The sequence below is a fragment of the Bufo gargarizans genome, chromosome 5 (assembly GCF_014858855.1).
Source record: "Bufo gargarizans isolate SCDJY-AF-19 chromosome 5, ASM1485885v1, whole genome shotgun sequence".
NCBI classification, from domain to species: domain Eukaryota; kingdom Metazoa; phylum Chordata; class Amphibia; order Anura; family Bufonidae; genus Bufo; species Bufo gargarizans.
In genome coordinates, this window is record NC_058084.1 from 46,309,856 (window position 1) to 46,332,915 (window position 23,060).

A 23,060-nucleotide genomic window follows, 5' to 3' on the forward strand; every position below is an offset into this window, starting at 1 on the left:
CGGCAGCAGTAATGGGGCAGACGCAGGAGGAACGGAGGCAGAGGAAGGATCAAAGCTGCGCAAAAAAGATCGCAGCCATCCTTCCCCCTCCGCATGAAAACGTGCCAGGAGGGAAGCGCGCAGCGCATCGTCACCTGCGGACATCTCAAAGAGCCAAGCCAGCGGTAAGTACTTACCAACTCGCTTACCCTGTCAAGAGGAAGTCCTCTTCCCTGAACTCCCCTATATAAGCCTACCCCTATTCCTCCTCCCACCGTCTCTCCCACTTCATCCTCACTCCACCTACCACTTCTATTAATCCCTTCCTATCCTCCCTCAAGACCACTACCCAGGCCTATTCTCCCCCCTACAAAGGGAAACATAAGGAGAGGGGAAGAGGGGACCAACAGTCCCTCATCACCCTCCTTACCCAGTCGGGTGCTCTCCACTCTATTCATTTCCCTGTCACGGATGCAGTGCCGGTGTACCTCACACCAAAAATGGGTATATGTCACCCACCAAACTAACAGACGGATTAACTATTATATTTTTGTGTCAGGGGTGGAAAGATTGCATTGCACCCAAAAAAAAATTGCTATAGGTCACCCACTGAATTAACAGTCAGATTATTATATTTCTGTGTCAGGGGTGCAAAGATGGTGTATAGCACCCACAAAAAAAATCACTATAGGTCACCCACAGATGAAATTCCTAACACTCTCCCTCACTTCAGCTGCCTGCTTCCTGTCCCTGCACTACTCGGAGCTGATGGGCGGGGCTACACGTGATCCAGCTTATATAGAGGCTGGGTTACATGATGCACCGGCCAATCACAGCCATGCCATTACTAGGCGTGGCTGTGATGGCTTCTAAGTGCCCACAGCTTAAAATCTTGTTGATTGTCTGCCCTGCAGCCTTTTAACAAGATTTATTAAATGTGTGAACACCGAACTCGAACCCAAACTTTTGCTGCAAAGTCCGGGTACCCGAACTCTCAAAGTTCGGTACGGACCCGAAATTTGCAGTTCTGGTTCGCACAACACTAGTTATTGGGCTGAACATTTCCCGCTGACCCATGGTAATAAACCTCAGTGTAAGGCCTCATGCACACAAACGTATTTTGTTTCCGTGTCTGTTCCAGGTTTTTTTGCGGATAGGATGCAGACTTATTCATTTTAATGGGTCTGCAAAAAATGCGGACAGCACACCGTGTGCTGTCCACATCAGTATGTCCATTCCGTAGCCCCGCAAAAAAAGTAGAACATTGTTACAATGGATCAGCAAAAATAAAAAACTGATAGCATACGGTTGTGTGCATGTAGCCTACCTCTGTAGAAAACTGGACGTGCATGTTCGAAAAGCATGGGTATCATCAAATGGATATGGGCAGCGCAGATCAGTGGGGATGACTTTATAAGTAGCCAATTTCTTGCAGAAATTTTTGTGACTAGAAATCGCTTCCATTTATCTGAATGGAGTTATTTCTGCAGGAGGCACATGGTTTTCTGCAAGCCCCATTTAGAGGCATAGGACAGTCGCAGAAATCTCTGCAATCACTGCTGCATGTGAGTTCACCCCAATATGTCCATAGCCAGGGTCCTTGAGCTGTCCCACAAATACCAGAAGTTTGCTGCATATTTGCTTAATATCTCTTTAGAATAGGTGAAAATGAATTAGTATTGTAATAATGCAAAGTAAGGATGTAGCAGAGCTTGAAGGGAATGTGTCAAGAACATTTTTCTGCCAGTTAAAATCAGAAAGCAACACATCCTTTTTTTTTTCTAAGCAGTTTTTATTTTCTGATCATTTCTAGAAGTGGAAGGACAATTCTAACCACGCCGCTTTTCATGATGCAGGTTTTCACAAATTTTACAGAATAGTTCTGAAGAGGATTATAATTTATTCCCTTGGTGCTTCTGTTGATTTCATCATTTATTTTTTTTCTAGAGAATTTGCACTAAATAAATCACAGCACTGAGAAAATATTACAGTTTTAGAGATAATGCCACTAGTGACCAGAAAATCCAGTCTTCTGGAAATGTTCTTATCTGTAAAAAAAAAGAAAAGATGCAGATTAATGGGACGGATTAATGGGAAGTCTCAGAGCCCTCCTGTCTACCCAATCCTAAAGCCTCATTCACACGTCCGTGCTTAAATCCGTGAAAAGGTAGCCAGTGATGCCTCTGTGAAGATGTCCGTGTGTCTGTTTTTTGCTGTCCGTGTGTCATCCGTGTTTCACTGACACTGCACAGCTTAAAAATTATTTTCAAAGCATGGCATCCGTGGTTTTCAAGGACCAATAGACTATAATGGGTGTGATGAATCCGTGAACACGGACAAAATAGAGCATGCACCCGTGCTAAAAAAACTGACCTACAGGCCGTGCTAAAACACTGATGTGTGAATACGCACATTAAAATAAATGATGGTGACGCGTCCTGTCCATGGAAAAAACATACAGCACACGTCCGACGTGTGAATGAAGCTTTAGATTGATAAAGGGCTCATGCACACGACTGTTGTTTTTCCTCATATGATCCGCATTTTTTGTGGATAGGATCTGGACCCATTTACTTAAACGCGGCCGCAAAAGATGCGGACATCACACCCTGTGCTGTCCGCATCCGTATGTCCATTCTGCGGCACCTGCAAAAAAGTAGAACATGTCCTGTTCTTGTCCGTATTATGGACAAGGATAAGACTGTTCTATAGAGGGTCAGATGTTCCGCAAAATGTGGAACGCACACGGCTGGTATCCATGTATTATGAATCTGCAATTTGTGCATGAGCCCAAGTGTAGAAAGTACGTTTTCACAGAGCATGCTGCATCCACCAAGGTTGGCCTGGTGTCTCCGGAGGACTTCCCATCGTATACCGCTGACAGAAGGCTCTGTATTAGTACTCAGTGGCATACGTCACTCATAAAAAAAAAAAAAAAAAACATGCTGTGTACCTTTTCTTTACTAAGGTGCTTCTATATAGAATAGTGTAGTTGACTATATCTTTCTGTGCAGTAAAAAAAGTATACTAGTGGAGGCCAAAAGCACATTCTATTGGCCTCCTTTGAATGAATAGGGGGGGGGGGTTCTACAGCTACATTTGGCTTACATGCCTGGAACTTTACAAGCGCATATGCAGATTGTCTTCTCAACCTGCAATATGAACAGATCCTTAGACATCTGAGTGGTAAATCGTCCTAGTTATGGAATGTATTCAGTAGTCCAGCTGGGAAGCAGGTGCGTTTAGATCCTTAATGGCAGCCATATTTGTTCTCACCACCCACCATTCCTGGGAGAGGGGACTTTCCATGGGACTGCTGGAAGCTGAGGTTAATGGAGGTTGGCACATGAATGTCTGCTCCCCCTTCACCTAGGGGGCCTGTTCTGGAGATAAGATCTGGTCTCAGAGGTTGGACCCGAGTTAACGATATGCCATAAATGTTAAGACGGGACAGCCTCTTTTAGGCAAAATCCTCTTAAAACAAAATGTATGTAGGGTCGGCCCTACCCAAGATGTCCGCCTGCAGATGACTCAAAGTAAAATTTACATTATTATTTACAGAAGTAGAATATGAAGCCTGTATCTCACCTGTATCTCAGTATTTACATCTCCATTAATAGATGCACAGTAATGAAAGTGATGGCCAAAGTTAGCAATGCCTGGAAGGGACTGTGTATGGCGATAGCAGCGTCTCCAACATCATTCCAACCTCCATTTCCATTGGAAGTAGTTGAAGGGACGGTGGTGGTTGTTACAGATTTAGCATCAAACGATCTTGTCTGGGCAAAGGCATTATTTAGCACAAATTCAAGTTGGTATCCTTTTCCTGCAATAAAGTTAAAAAATAAAGTGTTTTCTTTTGTTACTGTCAGATTTTGCTGATATTGCCCCCAAAAGTAACATACAGAGTCAAAAGTCAGGAACCCTCCGAACAGCATGTCAGAAGTTGAAGGGTCTCATCACTTGCTAGGACACCACCCTCCTATGGTTCTACTGGTTCTACTGCTCAGTGAGGGTCTTGACTCATAGTGATCTTCTGATAACATTTTATGACTTAAAGAGGTTGTCCACATTAAAAAAGCCCTTTTTTGTTAGAAGCTGCTTTAACCCCCAGGGATAAGCTTTCATTTTTTGTCACAACCCTTGGTTAAGTCGTGTCTACACGTGCAGTTGCCATTGGCAACGGTATTTGCATGTGAGGCATTTTCCCTGGGTTGTGGTGTTTCCCCATTTTTGGTTTGCACAGGGTTAATGTTTTGTGGTGGGTGTGACCTCTGGCCTCTTTATATGTTGGTGTGTTGCTGCCTGAGGTCAGCGTTTGCTTGTCAGCCTGTGTTGATGCTTTGCTCCCTGGCTGTATGTTTGATGTCTATGTGAGCCACCCTTATCCCTTATTTGTGATTCTGTTTCCTTTGCTGTGTCAGTTTGTCCCCTCCGGTGTGTTTCTGTTATTCCTCCCACACCTGGTGTATGTAGTTTTGGTGTGGTCCCTGTTTGGAGGTTCGCATGGTGGTGTGATTGCTCCGGAAGGGGCTTGCTTTCCCGGAGGGGTTTAAGCGAAGGCAAGACTGTGGGTTTCCCAGCCTGGAGCCTCCGTCCATCTCGGCTGCGGCAGGTAAGTGTTAATAGCATTGTTATGTTGCTGTGTGACTTACCTGCCATACTGTTTCACCCATAGTATTGCATCCTGTCAGCTACTGGGCCTCTGGAAACGCCTGTCATCCGTGTCGTGGATGCACAGGTATTCTCTGCCCTGTCATCATCTGTAGGGCAATGCAGGGATTCCTAGATCTCTAGGCACGTGGGTTTGAGTCCTCTTACCACTGAAGGGGGCTCATACAGTTAGAAGACTAGGGCCTGTTGAGGGAAGCGTTAGGAGGTGACCAGCTCCCTTTTCCCTGCATTGCGGCCTGGTTGCCAGAGCATTGCACGATGGGGGGTTCCCCCACTCCCTGTCGTGACAACCTGACAGCATGTGTAAATTGAACTTCGGCGCCTCTATGGGAGAAATGAAGCATTAGATACTTCTAATTAAAATGAATGCATGAACTTGTGGGGTCATCCAACGAGAGAGACACACTTTCTCATTGATTCTCACTGTAGCTGAAAGATAACCCAGGCTACAATCCACAGATCAACCTATTTTTTTCTATAGGCATCAAAGTAAATTTTTATGTATATCATATACACTACCGGAAAATGTGCGGAAAACAATATTTTACAATGTGGCAAAGCTGGAGGATGTTACAGGTAGTGATCAAGTACTAACATCCTTACTTTATATACAGATGTTCAACAAACTTTTTTTTTTGTCCTGCATCACTTTTGTTGTTGTTTTTTTTGTCCGACACCACTATTTTTTGTCTTCATTCTTACAGAACTGTTGATTGGGTGTTGTTGAACTGTTCGCTATGTCTGCTTGTGTAACACCCCAGAGTTGTGTTACTACATGCCTCTACTCCGCTACTGTCTTCTAAGAGCCTGTATATTGTCAACTGATGTAATTTATATTATGTCTTCACAATGTGCATGTAAAACCATGTTAAATGTAATTGTTTTCTGTAATTTTCCAGGTTTACCAGCAGGTGGCAGCAACACCATTGGCAAGGTACTAGTCCTAGTTTAGTATATCTAGGCTGGAATGGATTATTCCAGCTTAGTTCCCCCTCTGTGGAGGTGTGAACTGTTCCCACCTCCTGCAGCATGGATAGAGAAGGAAATTACAGTCAGTCTGCCAGCCACCACTGTTGGGGAAGGCGTTATGATAGCGTTTAAGAGATCCCCTGCATAGGGAAGACAGCAAGGATCTTGTCTCGGCTGAGACATCATCACATTCCCAGCTTGAGCATTGCAGCCTCAGCTGGATGAAGAAGGCAGACAACCTCCAGAGTTCCAGAAGTAAGCATCCTCTGAGAAATCATCTGTGAGTTAAGTCCAGAGACCTAGGAGAAGCCATTCCCTCCTCAGCTAGTCTGTCCCCACAAAGCACAAAAAGAGCAGAAGGTTAGTTCCTGCCACAATTACAGAGCTACCAAGCAGACGACTCATGCTGCAAGCTCACATTTAAAGAGCAGAAGCATTCCTTTGCTGCCAATCATTGCTAAAACCTGCTGGGACCAGAGACCAAAGCTATATACTGCTTGGATACAAGTTATCATCAGTAAAGAAATGTTTGAACTGTTACACAAGCAGACACAATGAGGTCTGGACCTCATTTCTGCTGCAAAATTCCTCTATTACTCCTACCATCATTACACTCAAATTTATTGCAAGTGAGCCAGGAGCCCAGCCGAACCCAGGTAGGAAACACCGATGACACAATTATCACCACCCTATAGAGACATTATAGGCCATTACACCACTCTGGCATTCCTAATCTGGGACGTGCGTTATAACACCTTGGAAGGGCCCTGGGGTAGTACGCTGCAATTGGCGTCACAAACAAATCCAGACTATTATCCACCCATATCCTGGCCCACTGCATAAGTGACGTCAGTGTACCCGTTCCTGGTCACCACACTTGATGAAGGCGTGCACTATTTTTGTAATTAACAGACTATGAAAAGGGCCAAATAGAGGGACTTCAAGAAGATGGATGGTCCATCCGTCAAACCATTGAAAGAGTTGGACGAAAAGAATCTGTATTGCATCAGTGGTGCCCGCAGTGGTCAGAGGAGGGAGCTCACAAACTTATAGAGTTATTCAGACGGTAAAGACAGAAAGATGAACAACAAGATCTCTGTGCAAAAAGAGCTGCTGTATCTTAAATGGAATGTGTCATCAGAAAATTACCTAATACTTAATGCATTTTTATGTTAAATATTTTTGTTAAAGGATTTTTGGGGGTGTTGTTTTTCTTATTGTCTAAGTCAATACTTATATTTAAAAAAAAAAAAACACACAACACAAAATCCTGCAGTTTTTGGCCTGACCACTAAGGCTACTTTCACACTTGCGTATGCCAACTGATGGCATTTGTAAGACTGATCAGTCTTAAAAATGCCTGATCAGTCAGAAAAATGCATCGAAATGCCGGCACTAATACATTCTTATGGAAAAAAAATGCCGGATACGGCATTCAGGCAAGTCTTCAGTTTTTTGGGCCGGAGATAAAACCGGAGCATGCTGCGGTTTTATCTTTTGCCTGATCAGTCAAAATGACTGAACGGAAGACATCCTGATGCATCCTGAATGGATTACTCTCCATTCAGAATGCATGGGGATATACCTGATCAGTTATTTTCCGGCATTGAGCCTTTTTGACGGAACTCAGTGCCGGAAAAGAAAAACGCTAGTGTGAAAGTACCCTAAGCCTAATAATAGGCATCGTATCTTGTTCTGTACAGATCACTTTACTGCAGTTATCTGCTTATTACAGGTAGGATTACAATGGCAGATATCACCTCTCTGTATAGATAACACCATTCACAATAGGTGATTGTCACGGCTTATCTACTCGCTCCTGACCTCTGCACAGATCACACCTAAAAAAAAATCTTCTAAGTCAGTGAGGTCTCCTCCTGTCCATTGTGTCTATGGCCCATGTGACTGTCGTAAAGCAGTTCTCTGGATGCTGATAAAAACACAAATTGATTCTGCAGTAGCCCCTGCAGTAACCACCTGGATCATAAGAAACCTTCTACTTTGCATCCACACAGTGCAGTAGCTTGTTTGCCACTAATCTATCATCATCACCAAGAATGCCTGTTCTCATGCCACCACAAAGCCTACTGGGGGCATGAATGGCAAAAAATAGTGTTCAGTGATGAAAGAAAGTTTTGCCTTGGTGCTAATGATGGCCACATGCATAGTGTGGTGACACACAGGACCAACACCAAATGTCATGGATGTGGGGTGCCATTAGCTTGCATGGCCGTTCCAGTCTGGTATTTGTGAAGAAAATATTGACCAGCCTTCGGTATGACCAGTCCTATACTGCCTTTTTTTTTTAACTCAGAAGACTTGGTGTTCCAACAAGATATTGCCCATCCACACACTACTTGCGCTACAAAATGTTCTCTCCAGGATATCCAGCAGCTCCCCTGGCCTGCTCGATTACCAGATCTATCCTTCATCGAGAATGGCCAGGACTGGATAGGGTGAGGGATCTCTTATGAACAGCAGCCGACAACCACCTTGGCTAAACTACAGGTCCAAGATGAAAGCGCTTGGAATGACCAGCCTCTGTATGACCGTCACCATGCCAGAGTGTCAGCCGGTATGGCAGCAAGGGGAGATGCCACCCAATTTTTAATGTGACTCTGCCTCAACATATACTCTGCTGCAGAACCAAAAATAAAGGGTGCACCACCTCGGTTGTGTGATCATTGACCAGGCACCACTAGTAGTTTAATCACTGTATACTCCATTAAAAGCAGCTTTCACAGATATGATACAATTGGGTATAGACTGTACCTGGCACTATGAGAACAAGGTCGGTGTAGTTAGCCCAGCAGGTGTCAAATAAGATGGTCACATTTCCATCCAATCCATTGCTAACGATGGTGTTGTTAGAGTATTTCAGGGTTGCTGTCAGTGTCAATGAACTTGTACTTACAGAGACACAGTTCCCCTAGAAAAGAAAGTGACAGAATACACAAAATTAGCACTATCTGAATGGCAGGGGTCTAACACCCCACACCCTCACCGATCTGCTGTTCTGCAGAAGCTGATTGAAGTGAATGGGAGCAGGACTACAGACTTCAGCTCTTTCCAGTACACTGTGGATGGAACTGTGTGGTTCCAGCAGACTTCCTGCTCTGGAGCTTCTCAGAGATAGCTGATAGGCGAGGATGTGAGATGTCAGACCCCTCTAATAAGATATTGATGGCTTATCCTGAGGATAGGTCATCAATATAAAAATTCTGGACAACCCCTTAAGATCTCGGAAACCCCCTTTAACCATGAACCTAGATAATTGTGCAATCAATAGTAACATTTTGGGCAACCATTGTAATGTTGTTACTCGGATTGGACCTTCTAGGTCTGACAGCAGCTTCTCTCCAGTAACTTATAAAAGCATGCATAGCCAAGTACTGTATGAGTACCTAAGGGGTACATGGGTGAAATAGTGTATGGCTGGCTTAACTATTGACAGTTTTGATGGATGAATATGTCTTACAGATCATGACAACCTGAGATGCCTGCACATTACTTACGTTGGAATCTACAGCCATTACAGATGGCTGCTGGGAAAGCCTTTCTCCAGGAAGTCCAGCCACAGGTTCTTGGACGACTATGAGTTTAGATACAGTGGCCAAAAAGTTTCCAGTAGATGACTGAGTGTTGTTAACAAGATCAGCTGCGACCTGGAAGACATCACATCACCTATGTCACTGTGTTTTGGGCAAGTTTTTGGGTGGTATGGTACAGTGTAGCCTCTTAAAGATGACTGGTCAAATTGCTTTGAAAACTTCTAGGAATGGTCTTGCTGAACCACTTCAGGAAAATAGCCATGTCTTGCTGGTTGTGACAGCGGGTGGTGCAGGTGCTTCAACCATAGTGATGTCTATTGGCCCCTGCTCTAACAACAAGCTCCCATTTTAAACCAGGCTCCCGATCATGGACAGGATCCAACGTTCCAGAATGTTTAACCCTTTGATTACTTTCACGTGGGTGGGACCATGGCATGATGAAGGGACAGCTCCTCCTTCAATTGGAGACTGGGAAACATCTGCAGTCAGCTCTGAGAACCTACAGTACCTGTTAGGGTCCACTAGGTGTTGTTGCTTTTGCAGGAGCCAATGTCACAGGAGCATGTTAATATATTATGGGGGTCATTTATCATGTGCATCGTTTTTGCAATTAGACCTGAGTGCAATTAGGAGTCACTCAACAGGTGATGAATTAGGCGAGGTGTCTTTGGATTCATCAGGGCTCAGGTGGATCTTGTACAATTAGACTACTGGTTGGTTGGTGTACAAAATAGGTGCAAATGTGCAACAAAAAGTTGCATATTAAATAAAAAGTTGCAGCCAGGTCCCCTTTTTTATGTTTGCGAAAAGGCACATGTCTACCTGATGATGCAACTATTTTAATACAATTTTGCACAGTTCAAGGCATGAACTACACTACCCCTGTCTCAGTTGACACAGCTGAGCAGCTGAGCATCAGAAGGGAGGTTATAACTCACAAATACAGTCACTGGTAAGAAGATTACCTTGACTACATGGACAGGTCAGAGAATAAACATTTTTGTGGGAGTGCTACTTTAATGGAATTAAAATAAATAAATGAGTAATTAAAACCTGTCCACCAATTTTTTTTTTTTTTTACAGAGTTTATATAAAAGACAAACCATTTTATATTAGGTATACGCACTACTGTAATAATCTGAGGAACTAATTTAGCAATTTAAAGGTAATGTCGCCTGGTTTGAGCTGTCACCATTGCCATCTTCTTTCTTCTCTTCATGGTTTTTTATTTTGATAAAAAAAAGCTTTTTGGGATATGCAAATGAACCTCGACGGTGCCCAGAGGGGCGTTATTCTTCATCTCATGAGCTCAGTAACGTCCCCCTTCAGTGCCCAGCCCGCCTTAATTTTGAGCCCAAGCACGCCTACTCGTTATGAAATATCGTCCCACAGCCGAGGTGAATGGCGTCACCCGCTCCGCTACGTCAACTAATACATTCAAGCTACACCCCTGGCTTCTTCTTATTTTCGGCCGCCGGAAATCTTGCGCAGGCGCAATACCACTGACTCCCTGCGCCAGTGCGATCAGATAGCTCCTGAGGGCAACAGTTTCAAAAGTGTCACTGGGCTCGGCAGATGTCCAGTGACACTTTTGAAGCTGTTGCCCTCAGGAGCTATTTGATCGCGCAGGCGCAGGCAGTCAGGGGTACTGCGCCTGCGTGAGATTTCCGGCGGCGGAAAGAAGCCAGGGGTGTAGCTTGAATATATTAGTTGACGTAGCGGAGAGGGCGGCGCCGTTCACCTCAGCTGTGGGACGATATTTCATAACGAGTAGGCATGCTTGGGCTCGAAATTAAGGCGGGCTGGGCACTGCAGGGGGGCGTTACTCGGCTCATGAGAAGAAGAATAATGCCCCTCTGGGCACCTTTGAGGTTCATTTACATATCACAAAATGGTCTTTTTTTTAATCAAAATTAAACCATGAAGAGAAGAAAGAAGCCCACGGCAGGAATTAAGGTAGTTTATTGTACATGGTCAGAATAAGGATCAGGGTCCCAGGCGCAGGTTAGGTCAGACAGACAGATTGGGCACAGAGACAGACAAGTCGATTATGGCTCCAGTACATGCTCCAGGCGGTGACCTGCCAGATCCATTCAGACCTATTGCACAGGCAAGAGGTGGGACCCACAACACAGAATATATAGCAGGGCGACGCATCACCACACAGCCTAGCACCTGTACACAGAGCAAGAGGGAGTTAACCCCTACAGGGTCACAGAGTGTTATGAGATTCAGTGAATAAACCCCAGTTCACACACACAGAAAGGCAACGTATAACACCATATAAGGCCAAGTTAACACTTCAGTTATTGTTAGCCAAAACCAGCCCGGAATGGAAAGATTTCCTCCTGTTCTGTGTTTTTGACCCGCTCCTGGTTTTGGCTCACAAGAACTGATGGAAATAACTGATGGAAATAACTGAAGTGTGAACTAGGCCTAATACACATACTGCCACCTTTATGAGCAGGAATAAGGGAATAACCTGATAGTATATAACCAGGAGATGAATTACCTGACTCCAGGCAGGATCACTAGGGGGTGGAACTGGTTTAGAAATGGACAATGATGACACAGTGACGTTCAGCTGCGAGCTGAGACTTCCATTAATCGCAGAAGATGCCAGGTCTTTACTCATCGTCTGGAAGTCTGTGTACGTCAGTCCATCTAAATAAGGAGTTGGCACAAAAACATAAAAAAATTGCAATACATTAAAATTCCAGGAACAGAAAGAAACAGAACATGAGAAATTTTCCGGATGGATTTCTGGCTCTTTTATTCTAAAAGTGCTCATTTCCATGTGTAACACCCCAGAGTTGTGTTACTACACACCTCTACCCCGCTACTGTCCTCTAAGAGCCTTTATACTGTCATCATATATGATTTTTCTCATGTCTTCCACAAATGTGCATACAAAACCCTGTTAAATGCAATTGTTTATGTTATTTGCCTGGTTACTAGTAGCTGGCAGCAACTCAATAGCAAGTACAAGTTACAGTTTAGTGTATCTGAGCTGGAATGGTTGATTCCAGTTTAGCTCCCCCTCTGTGGAGAGGTGGGCTGGTCCCACATCCTGCAGCATGGGTGGAGAAGGAAGCTTAGAAGTAGTGTAGACCGCCCCCTGCTAGGGGTAGGGTGTGTGTGTGTGTGTGTGTGTGGAGTTCCCCTGCATAGGGAAGACAGCAAGGACCTAGTCTCGGCTGAGACATGGCCATATACCCAGTCTGAGCACCTTCAGCTCTGCTGGATGAAGAAAGCAGAAACTACAGACAAACTCCAAAGTTCCAGGAAGAAAGCATCCTCTGAGAATCCATCTGTGAGATAAGTCCAGAGTCCTAAGAGAAGCCTGATACTCCTCAGCTAGACTGTCCACATTTAAAGCAGACGTACTCATTCCTGCCAATCAATGCTAAAACCTGCTGGGACCAAGAGACCAAAGCTGTATTCCGTTTGGATGCTAGTTATTTCAAGTAAAGCAACGTTTGAAATTCTTCTAAAGGTCTGGACATCATTTATTCTGGAAATTTCCTCTATTACTCCTACTATCACTACACTCAAATTTATTGCAAGTGAGCCAGGAGCCCGGCCATACCCAGGTAGGAGACACCGTGACACAACTCCCACAAAACTATACAGACATTATAGGCTATTACACCATTCTGGCATTCCTAATCTGGGACATGCGTTATAACACCTTGGAAGCGCCCTGGGATAGTACCTTGCGCACGCTGCAATTGGGGTCACGACAATTACAGAATATTATCCACCCGTACCTGGCCACTGCATATGGTTATGACCACCCTTTAATCCAGCAGTGGTGGTCATGCTTGCTCGCTATAGGAAAAAGCACCAGCCTATGTGCGCTCCCGTGGTCCCGGCCACTAGAGAGGTTGATGCCTATATCTATATAGGCATTAGCCTCCTGCAAGCATGGCCACCGATGCTGGATTGCAGGGTGCTCATAACCATGGAAGCAAGCAGTGTATAATGAGAGGGAAAAATGAATCCAGCCAGCAAAGGAAGCAATATGGAGAATCAAAATACATTAGTAAGTGCCTTCTTTTAAAGGGGTTTTCTCATCTCAGACAATGGGGGTTATATCGCTAGGATATCGCATCTATATCAAGAATGGAGCCCCGAAAGTGAAGGAGAGCGCACTGCACATGCGCAGCTGCCCTCCATTCATTTCTATGGGGCCGCTGAAAATAGCAGAGCGCTGACTCGGCTATTGCTGTCTGCCCCATTGAAATTAATGGGAGCATGGGCCGCGCATGTGCGGCACGCTCCTATTCACTTCTATGGGAGAGGCGGGGATTAGCGCTTTGTGGTGGATGGACCCCGGGAAATCTGGGGTCTTCCAGTCACAGCGCTCCCCGCTCTGTTCTCGATATACTGCTGGGACCCGCACCTATCAGACAATGGGGGCATATCCTAGCCATATGCCCCCATTTTCTAAGATGGGAATACCCCTTTAACTTTCTCTACATGAAAAATGCCATTTGCTGAAGTGAGAGACAACCCCTTCTTTCTCTTTATCTCAGTAACCTGTCTATGTCTGTAGGGTAACTGGCTGCAGCAGGAGCCCTCCCGCATTGTTCGGGGAATGCTCGACCAGGCCCATTTTCCAAGCTCCACCCTAAAGCATTTAACAGTCGCAATGTAAGCGATCAGGAAGACTATGGCTTATGGGATTGTCTTCTTGAGACTTTCGTTTCTAGATATACTGTTCCTTTAAAAAATACATGGTTACCCAGATCAATTGTTACAGATCTACAAATTGGCTCTATTGCAGTCCCCAAGATTTCGAGGACTTGTTTGTGTCGGTTCTATAAAGGAATTCATGTGTAAAGGACAGAGGACATGTCTGATCTCAGCCCCACTAGTAAAAGCTCCTACTTACCTGTTGAGTTCGTAGAAGAGTTCATTTGTGGGGACGGTGGATCGGAAATTTCTACGGATACCGACAGTCCTCCTGTGGCTCTCTTTCTGCGTCTAGAGCCCTCCGCAACTATCTTTGTAATACGTATTTTGCTAGCTGGGATCTTCAAGAAAAGTGCAAGGTTCTGGACAAGATTGGCACCGTAGAACTGATCCACGGTCATTGCCGGAAGATTAAATGCTACAACAATCAGAGGGGATGTGTGGATTTCAACTGGAGAGGACCCTCTGACCAGAACGTACAGCATGTTATAGTCTCTGTCGAAGAAGTTTTCTCCCAAAACGGTGGAGTTGAGCTGAGGCATGTATTGTCCTATCAGAGGAAGTGACAGCATTTAGATCATCAACCAAGCCGTGTATGTGTAATAATACAGGTACTATGGGGGAGAATTATCAAAACTGGTGCAAAGGAATGCTGGCTTAGTTGCCCAAAGCAACCAATCAGATTCTACCTTTCATTTTCAACAGCAGCTCTGAAAAATGAAATCAGGAATCTGATTGGTTTCTGTAGAAAACTGAGCCGGTTCTACTTTACACCACTTTTGATAAATCTCCCCTTATGTCTGTAAGTCACTGATGACAACAGAGCTAATTTCTTAAGCAATGATAACAAAGTAACTTCAAACTAACCAGAGTGGTCAGGACGTATGAGTTTATGGATTATAGCAGTGACCAGAGATTCACACCTAAAACTGGCCCTACATGTTAGATATACAATGGCTGGAACCTTACAATTTTGTAAGGATCAGCCACAAATCTAAAATATATGCAGGACTATCTATCTCATATCTATCTCTCATATCTATCTATATCTCATATCTATCTATATCTCATATCTATCTATCTATCTATCTTGTGAACCACCTTGTATTTTGAGACTGTAATGACCCTTCTACAGACAGATCAACTTTAAAGGGGTTTTCTAGTTTACATCAATATCCTATAAAATAATCATTTATGAAGGTCTCAGTAATTTTGTAATGTATTTATTTTACCTTTATTGGTCCTATCTTCTGTTTTGGGCTGTGGTCAAATGACCATGTCCATGCAGCTCTTTCTGATTTACTATGTTATGTCCATGGGCGGGGCAGTGATAGGGGAGTATCTATTATGTAACTAGGTGGGAGGAGCTATAAACTAGCTGGAGCTGAGAAAGGAGAAGTGCATCATGGGTTTGGTTGGATACAGCAACAGGAAGTGCTACATACAGGATGGAAAAGACCAGGGGGATTGATTTATACGGTGAAAATAGATCAAGAGACCCTTTGACATTAATTGGAAAAAAGCACGGGGAAGATGTATGTACATGAGGTAAGCAACTACATGATCATATCTGTTAAAAACTGCAGTAATCCCGGAAAACCCCTTCAATATTAGATCAATGTTAACAAAATATTCCAAATGCCTGTTCCTATATAGTTGTGGAGAGGGCACGTGCATTAACTTACCCTTATAAGTAGGTTCTTGCAGTGTATAGTCTGAGCCCTTCAATTGTATATTTGTAGGATTTATATAGACAGAATTAACATAGACATCCAGTCGCTGAGGATTCGAGAAGTAGATTCCCACAAGGACAGCCTACAAAAAAGAAATGTCATCAAGTCAGGGATGAGAAATATGGAATATAGCCAAAAATTATGGGGTACATTTATTAAGAGCAGCGTTTTAGATGCCAAAACTTTGGCGCATCTCGCGCTAGTTCGAAATGTAAGACAACTTCTGAGATGTCTTACATTTAGACTATTTTTTATGCCTAAAACAGGTGTAGAAAATGGTAAATGAGACGGGCCTCCAGGCCCTTCCCCGCCTATGCCATGCCCCCTTTTTTAGACCTGGCATGAGCCGGGAGAACTCGCAGATTACGTATTTCTGTTTGATAAATGACCCCCAGTATTAATATGTAGGGTTCGAAGTATTCAGTATTGCTACATTGGGTGTACCCTGTACAGTAGAACGGGGGGGGGGGGGGGTGCATTCTGCGCCAAAATTCAGAGGAAGAAATGTGAATATTGCACCTCCAATTGTTCCCCAATGGGAATCAAAGCCGCCATTCATACAGCTGCAGAATTTTTTCATGCAGATCTCAAAATTGCGTCAGAAAAGGGCATGTCCCTCCTTGTCCCAGTTTCTGTGCAGAGGCCACAGTGAAGCTGCCGCAGGTGTCTACCCCAGATCTGCGGCATTGATCGCGTACTGCTGTCTCTTTATAGTATACCAAGGACAGCGCCATATGTTGGTTGCATAGTGGCTATGCTTGGAATTGCAGCTGAATGCCATGACTGAGCTATAGAAAGGCCACGTGACCAATGGACCTGATGTCACAGGCCGAGGAAGAGGCTGTGGTACTGCAGTTTCTTCAGACAGCTGATCGGTGGGGTGCTGGGAGTTGTCCAATGAGATATTGAACACCTATTTTGAGGACAAACCACCATTTTTTTAATCGTAGAAAACCCCTTTAATATCTCACCTTTGTGTTGTCTATGTTGAGTAGTTTCAGTCGGAGATTCTGGGGGCTTGTTCCGCTAAAATACACATCCACTAACTTGTTTGTAGCCACTATAGTGTGAAACAAGGAGACCCTCTTCTGACAGTTGTATCCAGAACACCAGCCATGGTCTTGGGGCCCTACAATAAAAACATAGAACGATAGGATAAAACCATCAGAAGAAATACAAAGGGGAAATATAGGAATGGAAATATACCTACCATTGATGAGGTCCACATAGCCATCCTCCAGCACAGCCACAGGCGAGAGGCGCCTAGTCTCAGTGTCAGCATCGAGGCTCTCAATGACGAGCATCTCGTAGTTCAGGCCACTGCATTTGTAGGCCCCCCAGGCAGACATGTTCACACACGTGTTATCTCTGATAATCCCTGATAGAAGAGAACACAGACTGATGAAGGAGCATCCAGAACTGATTTGTATACAAGGAGGAGGGAAATCTTCTGTAGGAAACTGATTTGCTGAAACCATATGTCAGCAAAATTATTTTAATCCGGCATACAAGAGACCAGAATATGTAATAATCCACTAGGCACCTCTGGGCACCCATGCACCTCCTGATTCCTCTGCCAGCCATTCTCTCTCCTTGTTTATTGACAAGGCCAGGTGAGGTAACTATGAAGGAACTTGACCCTGTCAATCAAGAAGGAGAGGAAGGGACTGGCAGAGGAAGCAGGAAGCCCAGAGGAGCACAGAGTGACTTGGGCCCGCCCTCAGTGCCTTTTTCTGCTCATTTGCATATGGATTAAACGTTCACATTGCTGAGTGAAAGGTATTGTTTCAATCAGCTGAGGTAGCCCTACAAGGTATAATATTATGTGTTTGGCTGCAGTTTTGATGTCCCTTATATTGCATTTATATAGAATGTCCCTTATATCGCCTGTATATATGAAGGCCAATCACTGGCCTCAGCAGTATGTAGCAAGAAACCGATAAGGCCAGTGATTAGTTACAACAGTCACACTGCAGTCAGGAAAATGAAGCCCAGATGGAGTAGTTAAAAAAAACATTAACTTGGACAACTCCTTTGAAATATGTTTATTGAAGCTACCACCAAAGGAAGATTAGGAGTTAACTGCATACTGTTGTCTTGTACTAACTGTATGCAATAAACTCCTAAGCTCCCTCTAGTGGCGGCTGTAGGCACCCAGAATTGTATCAATTACTGTATAATTATGCAGAGAGGTTAGAGCTTAGTTTTGGACAAACTGAGCTGTAGCATAAAAACATATTTTTAAAATACTGTATTCCTAAGATAAATCTATGAGAGTTTAACATGTAATTCAAAATAAAGGATACAAATCCTATGACCTTACAGTGTTACATTTCATTTAAATCACCTGTCAGCATGATCAGCCCCTTTCAAGCCAGGCAAACAGCCTTGTAAGGTTGATGATGATAATAAAAATAAGACCTTTATTATAAATATACGTGGCCCCACAATTTTATATATATGCTAATGAACTAACTGGAGCACCGAGGGGCTCGCCAAAGCCCTTAGAGCACCAGTTTGTTACAGCCCTTTTCCCCTTCGGTATCTCAGAACACTAGACGTCAGGTATAGCCATGTATTTTTCTGTCCGGGCCTGCTCTCCCAGTCTCAGCGCTTGGTCTGTGTTCTCTTGCTGTTCTCCAAGTTCCGAGACCGGTCATCTGTGTCATGCTATATCTCCTGGTTTTAACGCTTGCTCAGTGCAGGTGGAGATGCACAGATGACAGGTCTCAGCGCTTGCAGAGCAGGCAGAGAACACAGAACAAGCGCTGAGACCAGGAGAGCAGGCCCAGACACAAGAAGACATGGCTATAAGCAAAGTCAAGAGCGGTCAATCCAAGGAAAGCAGGGACTAAAGGTGAAGGGGTGTAACAAACTGGTGCCCCGAGGACTTTGGCCAGCTCCCCGGTGCTCCAGTTTCGGTCATTAGCATATAAATAAATAGGTGTTTTTCTCAGCAATGGGCCATGGATATTCATAATAAAGGTATTGTTTTTATCAGCATCACCATTCCTACTAGGCTGTATGCCTGGTTTAATAGGGTTGATCAGGCAGACAGAGGCTCTTTAAAGCACGGCCTAGTCCCATATTTGGAATAGACTTTACGCTGTACTGTTTCTTAGGGTAGTTACCTTTGTTTGGGGCCACCTGTGACACAGGGATCCGACTTCCATTCAGGTAAGTCAGCATGACTTTTGGAATCCTGTAGTCTCCAAGACCATACCTGGTGTCTCCATTCCACTGGTATTCTGATTGCGGGACAACTGCCCCAATATTCCCCAGGAAAGAACCATCAAGATCTTTTAACAAGGTCTTCCTCTTAGCATCACAGGTCATATCTACGCAGTCAGATGGGTTAGCTTTTCTGTAGCCGCAAGAGAAGAAAAATATTAACCATGTCACAGCTCCAGCACATACACAGACCTACTGTGTATTACATACATTTTGGTATATTCTGCTAGGTGTGCCAACCGAGGGTACCAGGCATCCAATTGACTTCTTATCTGAGTGACCATCATTTACAAGGGCATAAAGACCATAGAGTCAGACCATGTGGTTGCTATGGGGTCCTTTGACAGAAGGGCTCCACCTTGGTTAATCCCATCATTTTCACAACAGGATGGAGAAAAGCTGTGCAGGACTCCGCTCTACAGAGAACCTGCATTGTTGGCCAGCAAGAGGTAGAGAACTTACTCAAGGCAAGTGGAAAGTGGGAACAATCACCAGGCCGTCTGCCCATAGTGGCAAAACCTAGCACCACAACTGATCTTTACTATGTAGCCCAAAGACCATTACAGAAGCAACCAGAGGAAGGTGTATTTGCTGTACTACAGACTGCCTTTCTGTGATACACAGACCTGATTAGGTGCCTCTTCATCAGGTAGACAGAAGTATATAAGTGGAATGTTATATATGTGCTATGATAAAGACAAGGACAGGCGCCCGTTTATTTTAGTACAGCTACTCACGACACGTCTGGTCGATGGATGAAGATTTTCTGATCCTCTGAACTGTTCACAGCTGTTATCCTGGAAACTTCGACAGGGTGCTGCAAATCTTCATTTTCTGGGTTTGTTATGAACATGACATTGGATTCTCCAGAACATACAGATCTGTATGACACAAATGTTGTGTCTTAAAAGGAAACAATAAAATTGAGATACTGTAAAACAAAACATACAATGCAACGGCTCTCTGCAAACCAAATAAAGTTCAAAATTGCATCATAATTGCTAGTGCTATACTAATAAGTTAGAGATGCTTAGCAAATTATTTTGTACAAAATTATTTGAGCCCGTCTGCCGCACATCAAGGCGATCTCTAGTTAGACGGGTTCCTAACACTAAATTCTATCTGTTATGTGCCATGACGGCTATCATATAATTCAGAAAGTGTAGGTTCCACATGCATGCTGGGCCAGCTTTAATTTCTGTCATTTTTTGGTGCCAAAATGGCCTCCATTATATCCAAGGAAAGCAGGTACCAACAAGATTGAGATAGTATTGCAACAATAGACGTAAAACACAAATTTATAAAAAGATAATAAAGTATAAAGGAAAGGTATACCTGTTACAGTCATTAGGCCACTAATTGCATTGTAGTTCGTTATCCCTGCATTTGGGTGTCCAGGTGCCAAGGTATGGCCAGAGGCAAAGGTGGGCCAGCAGATACCACTTCTGCCACCTGTATAAGAAGGAAAGGAGGTGAAATATTAACATGACTATTCATAAGTGACAGAGAGTCCTCCACCTCAGTAATATACAAGTGTATATGAGACAATTGGTTTGCAAAAATAATCAGCCCCCTTGGATGATATTACTAGTCTAACTGAACTGTTTAAAAGGGATCTGTCACCACCCTGGAGCGCTATTAGGTGCGGTACTACATGATTAGTACTGCTTCTGCTGAGCTGGAATCGCTAATTTTTATTATACTCCCCTTTCCTTACAGTTCCCCTGCACCTGTCTATAGGCTGCGTGTGCTATTGCTGCTCAGTCCCATTCAAATTACAGTAATTAGTCAAAAACTGCAATTCTAGACAAAACCAGTGGACAATGGTGGTGCTGTTTTCTAGCAATGCAGCTCCAGTAATACCATATAGGGTTAAAAGTTGAAAGCAATCTTGGAGCCATGTGGAAAAGAAATCAAACATTTCCCCAACAGGGGTGTAGGTCCAGCCTTATTATGTCCATATTTTACACTACTTTTTGCACCCCATGGGAGCTCTAGTTCACACACATACTCACAACTGAATTATGAGCATGCTTATTGGTATGAGAGGAAACCTTGGGGGCATTCAGAAGATCATATAAACTTCATGGATGTTGCCCTGTTTTATAAGTGAATTTAGGACCCTGATCTGCAAGCCAACAGTTCAGATCAGTGAGCGAAGCCACAATGAGCGCTCCTATAGGCAGTGATTATGTGTAAGTGTAAGAATGTCTTGATCTTTTACTTCTATACCATCAGGGGCAGAGCCATAGAGGGTGCAAAGATTGTAGTTGCACTCAGGTCCTGGTGTATTATGGGGCTCAATGGTCCTCCTGCCACATAGGAGGATATCAACATTATGAAAGGCACGTGTGTAGTGGCTCAGAGGGACACTACCACTTCTACATTCCTATTGCTAGCCTGTTTGCCACCATTGTATTGGTTTGCTCCACCAACTGTACCACCAGCAGCAAAGTGTCATTTTGTAATATGCAAAAATTTGTTTTAGAAATGTTATGTTCATGTACTGTGCCTGGTCCACCAGCAGGTGGCAGTGTGTCGGGCAGTGAGCTGTAGATAGGATAAAACTAACCATTCTATCCCCCCTTGGGGCAGTAGTGGGATAGGCCTGCTTCCCACCAAGGGAGGGTTGCTGAGGAATTATTGAGTTGAAGTTTAGAGTCCAAAGGGACAAGACATGGTGCAGTGAGGGGAGCGTTCCCCCTCCTGCTGCAGGAGCCCCTGGGATCAGCTTGCAGAGCACCAGCTCATTGCATTATTCTGTACTAAGAGACTTCATTAATGAGTAGAGGGAAAACCGGCAAAAAAACACGCTCCTCAGCAAGCTATATTGAAGGCAAAGCCAGTTAGGAATGAGAGCAGAATTTAGAAGGCCTACAACCATATTGCATCCTGCTGGAACCAAGTAAAGGAGAATTGCACCAAACCCTTTGAAACTGATTGTATTGTCAAGTTCAAGTTATTCACGTAAACATCGAAACGTTCCTAAGCCTGGACTTGACTTTATTCTTCAACTCAATCTCTGCAACGGAGACTGACTCCAAGGAAGCGACAGCCTGAAGGTAGGAGCACCGTGACAAACATTGCGCCACAGTATACCACTCGGCATCCTACACACAGGGACTACTCCACCTGAGGGGGCAGCCCGCTGCACATGGTGGTTAGGGGACCTGGGACAGATTTACATACAGTTTTAATAAAGGTCTCCCTGAATAACACAAAAAGTCTTTGATTTGTTTATGCCGCTGTGGGAAAGTCATTACCAGTGGGTGGTCTGGCACTGCGGTGCTGAGCAGAAAGCTTGACATTGGCATCACTGTTTGTCAGAACATCTGTGCAATCGAAGTCTGGACTGGATCCCACCAGCAAGGATTTCTAACAATAAAAATAATGACAAATATTTTGTGGGTAAAGATTCAGTAAAACTTGTAATATATACATTCAAATCTCTGCACTTTCTGACTCCAGTTGTACACAGGGAAGTCTTCTCAGAAATAGCGGTCAGTCACTGATATTTGTACACAGGGAGTGTTATCAGTGATTGAGAGCATTCTCTGTGTAAGTGTGTATACAGTGATAGCTGTCAGTCACTGATAGCTGTACACAGGGGGGTGTTATCAGTGATTAATAGCATTATTTGTGTAACTGTGTAAACAGAGATAGCTGTCAGTCAATGATAGTTGTACACGGGGAGGTGTTATCAGTGATTAATATTCTCTGTGTAAGTGTGTATACATAGATTGCTGTCAGTCACTGATAGCTGTACATGGAGAATGAGTTATCAGTGATTGAGAGCATTCTCTGTGTAAGTGAGTATACAGAGATAGCTATAAGTCACTGATAGTTGTACATGGGGGAGGTGTTAGCTGTGATTGAGAGCATTCTCTGTGTAAGTGTGTATACAGAGATAGCTATCAGTCACTGATAGTTGTACATGGGGGAGGTGTTAGCTGTGATTGATAGCATTCTCTGTTTAACTGTGTAAAGAGAGATAGCTGTCAGTCAATAATAGTTGTAAACGAGGAGATGTTATCAGTGATTAAAAGCATTCCCTGTGTAAGTGTGTATACAGAGATAACTGTCAGTCACTGATACCTGTACACAGGGATGTGTTATCCGTGATTAATAGCATTCTCTGTGTAACTGTGTAAACAGAGATAGCTATCAGTCAATAATAGTTGTACACGGGGAGGTGTTATCAGTGATTAATAACATTCTCTGTGTA

The 23,060-nt window shown here is 43.9% G+C and overlaps 1 protein-coding gene across 1 annotated transcript in view; it reads right to left on the reverse strand.

Annotated features, from left to right (window-relative positions):
- Window positions 1–3,734: 3,734 nt before the first annotated feature.
- The window catches only part of LOC122939295 (fibrocystin-L-like), a gene marked incomplete at its 3' end in the record, with an annotated part of 171,561 nt that continues 152,235 nt past the window's right edge, over window positions 3,735–23,060 (reverse strand). Inside the window, exons 64-75 of the mRNA XM_044295366.1 lie at window positions 22,099–22,210; window positions 20,171–20,287; window positions 19,573–19,738; window positions 18,736–18,968; window positions 16,815–16,982; window positions 16,576–16,733; window positions 15,557–15,686; window positions 14,071–14,421; window positions 11,686–11,837; window positions 9,138–9,287; window positions 8,395–8,551; window positions 3,735–3,805 (exon numbers count right to left, since the gene is read on the reverse strand). Of these exons, the coding sequence (XP_044151301.1) occupies window positions 3,735–3,805; window positions 8,395–8,551; window positions 9,138–9,287; window positions 11,686–11,837; window positions 14,071–14,421; window positions 15,557–15,686; window positions 16,576–16,733; window positions 16,815–16,982; window positions 18,736–18,968; window positions 19,573–19,738; window positions 20,171–20,287; window positions 22,099–22,210 (1,965 nt within the window). The remainder of the gene's footprint in view (window positions 3,806–8,394; window positions 8,552–9,137; window positions 9,288–11,685; window positions 11,838–14,070; window positions 14,422–15,556; window positions 15,687–16,575; window positions 16,734–16,814; window positions 16,983–18,735; window positions 18,969–19,572; window positions 19,739–20,170; window positions 20,288–22,098; window positions 22,211–23,060) is intronic.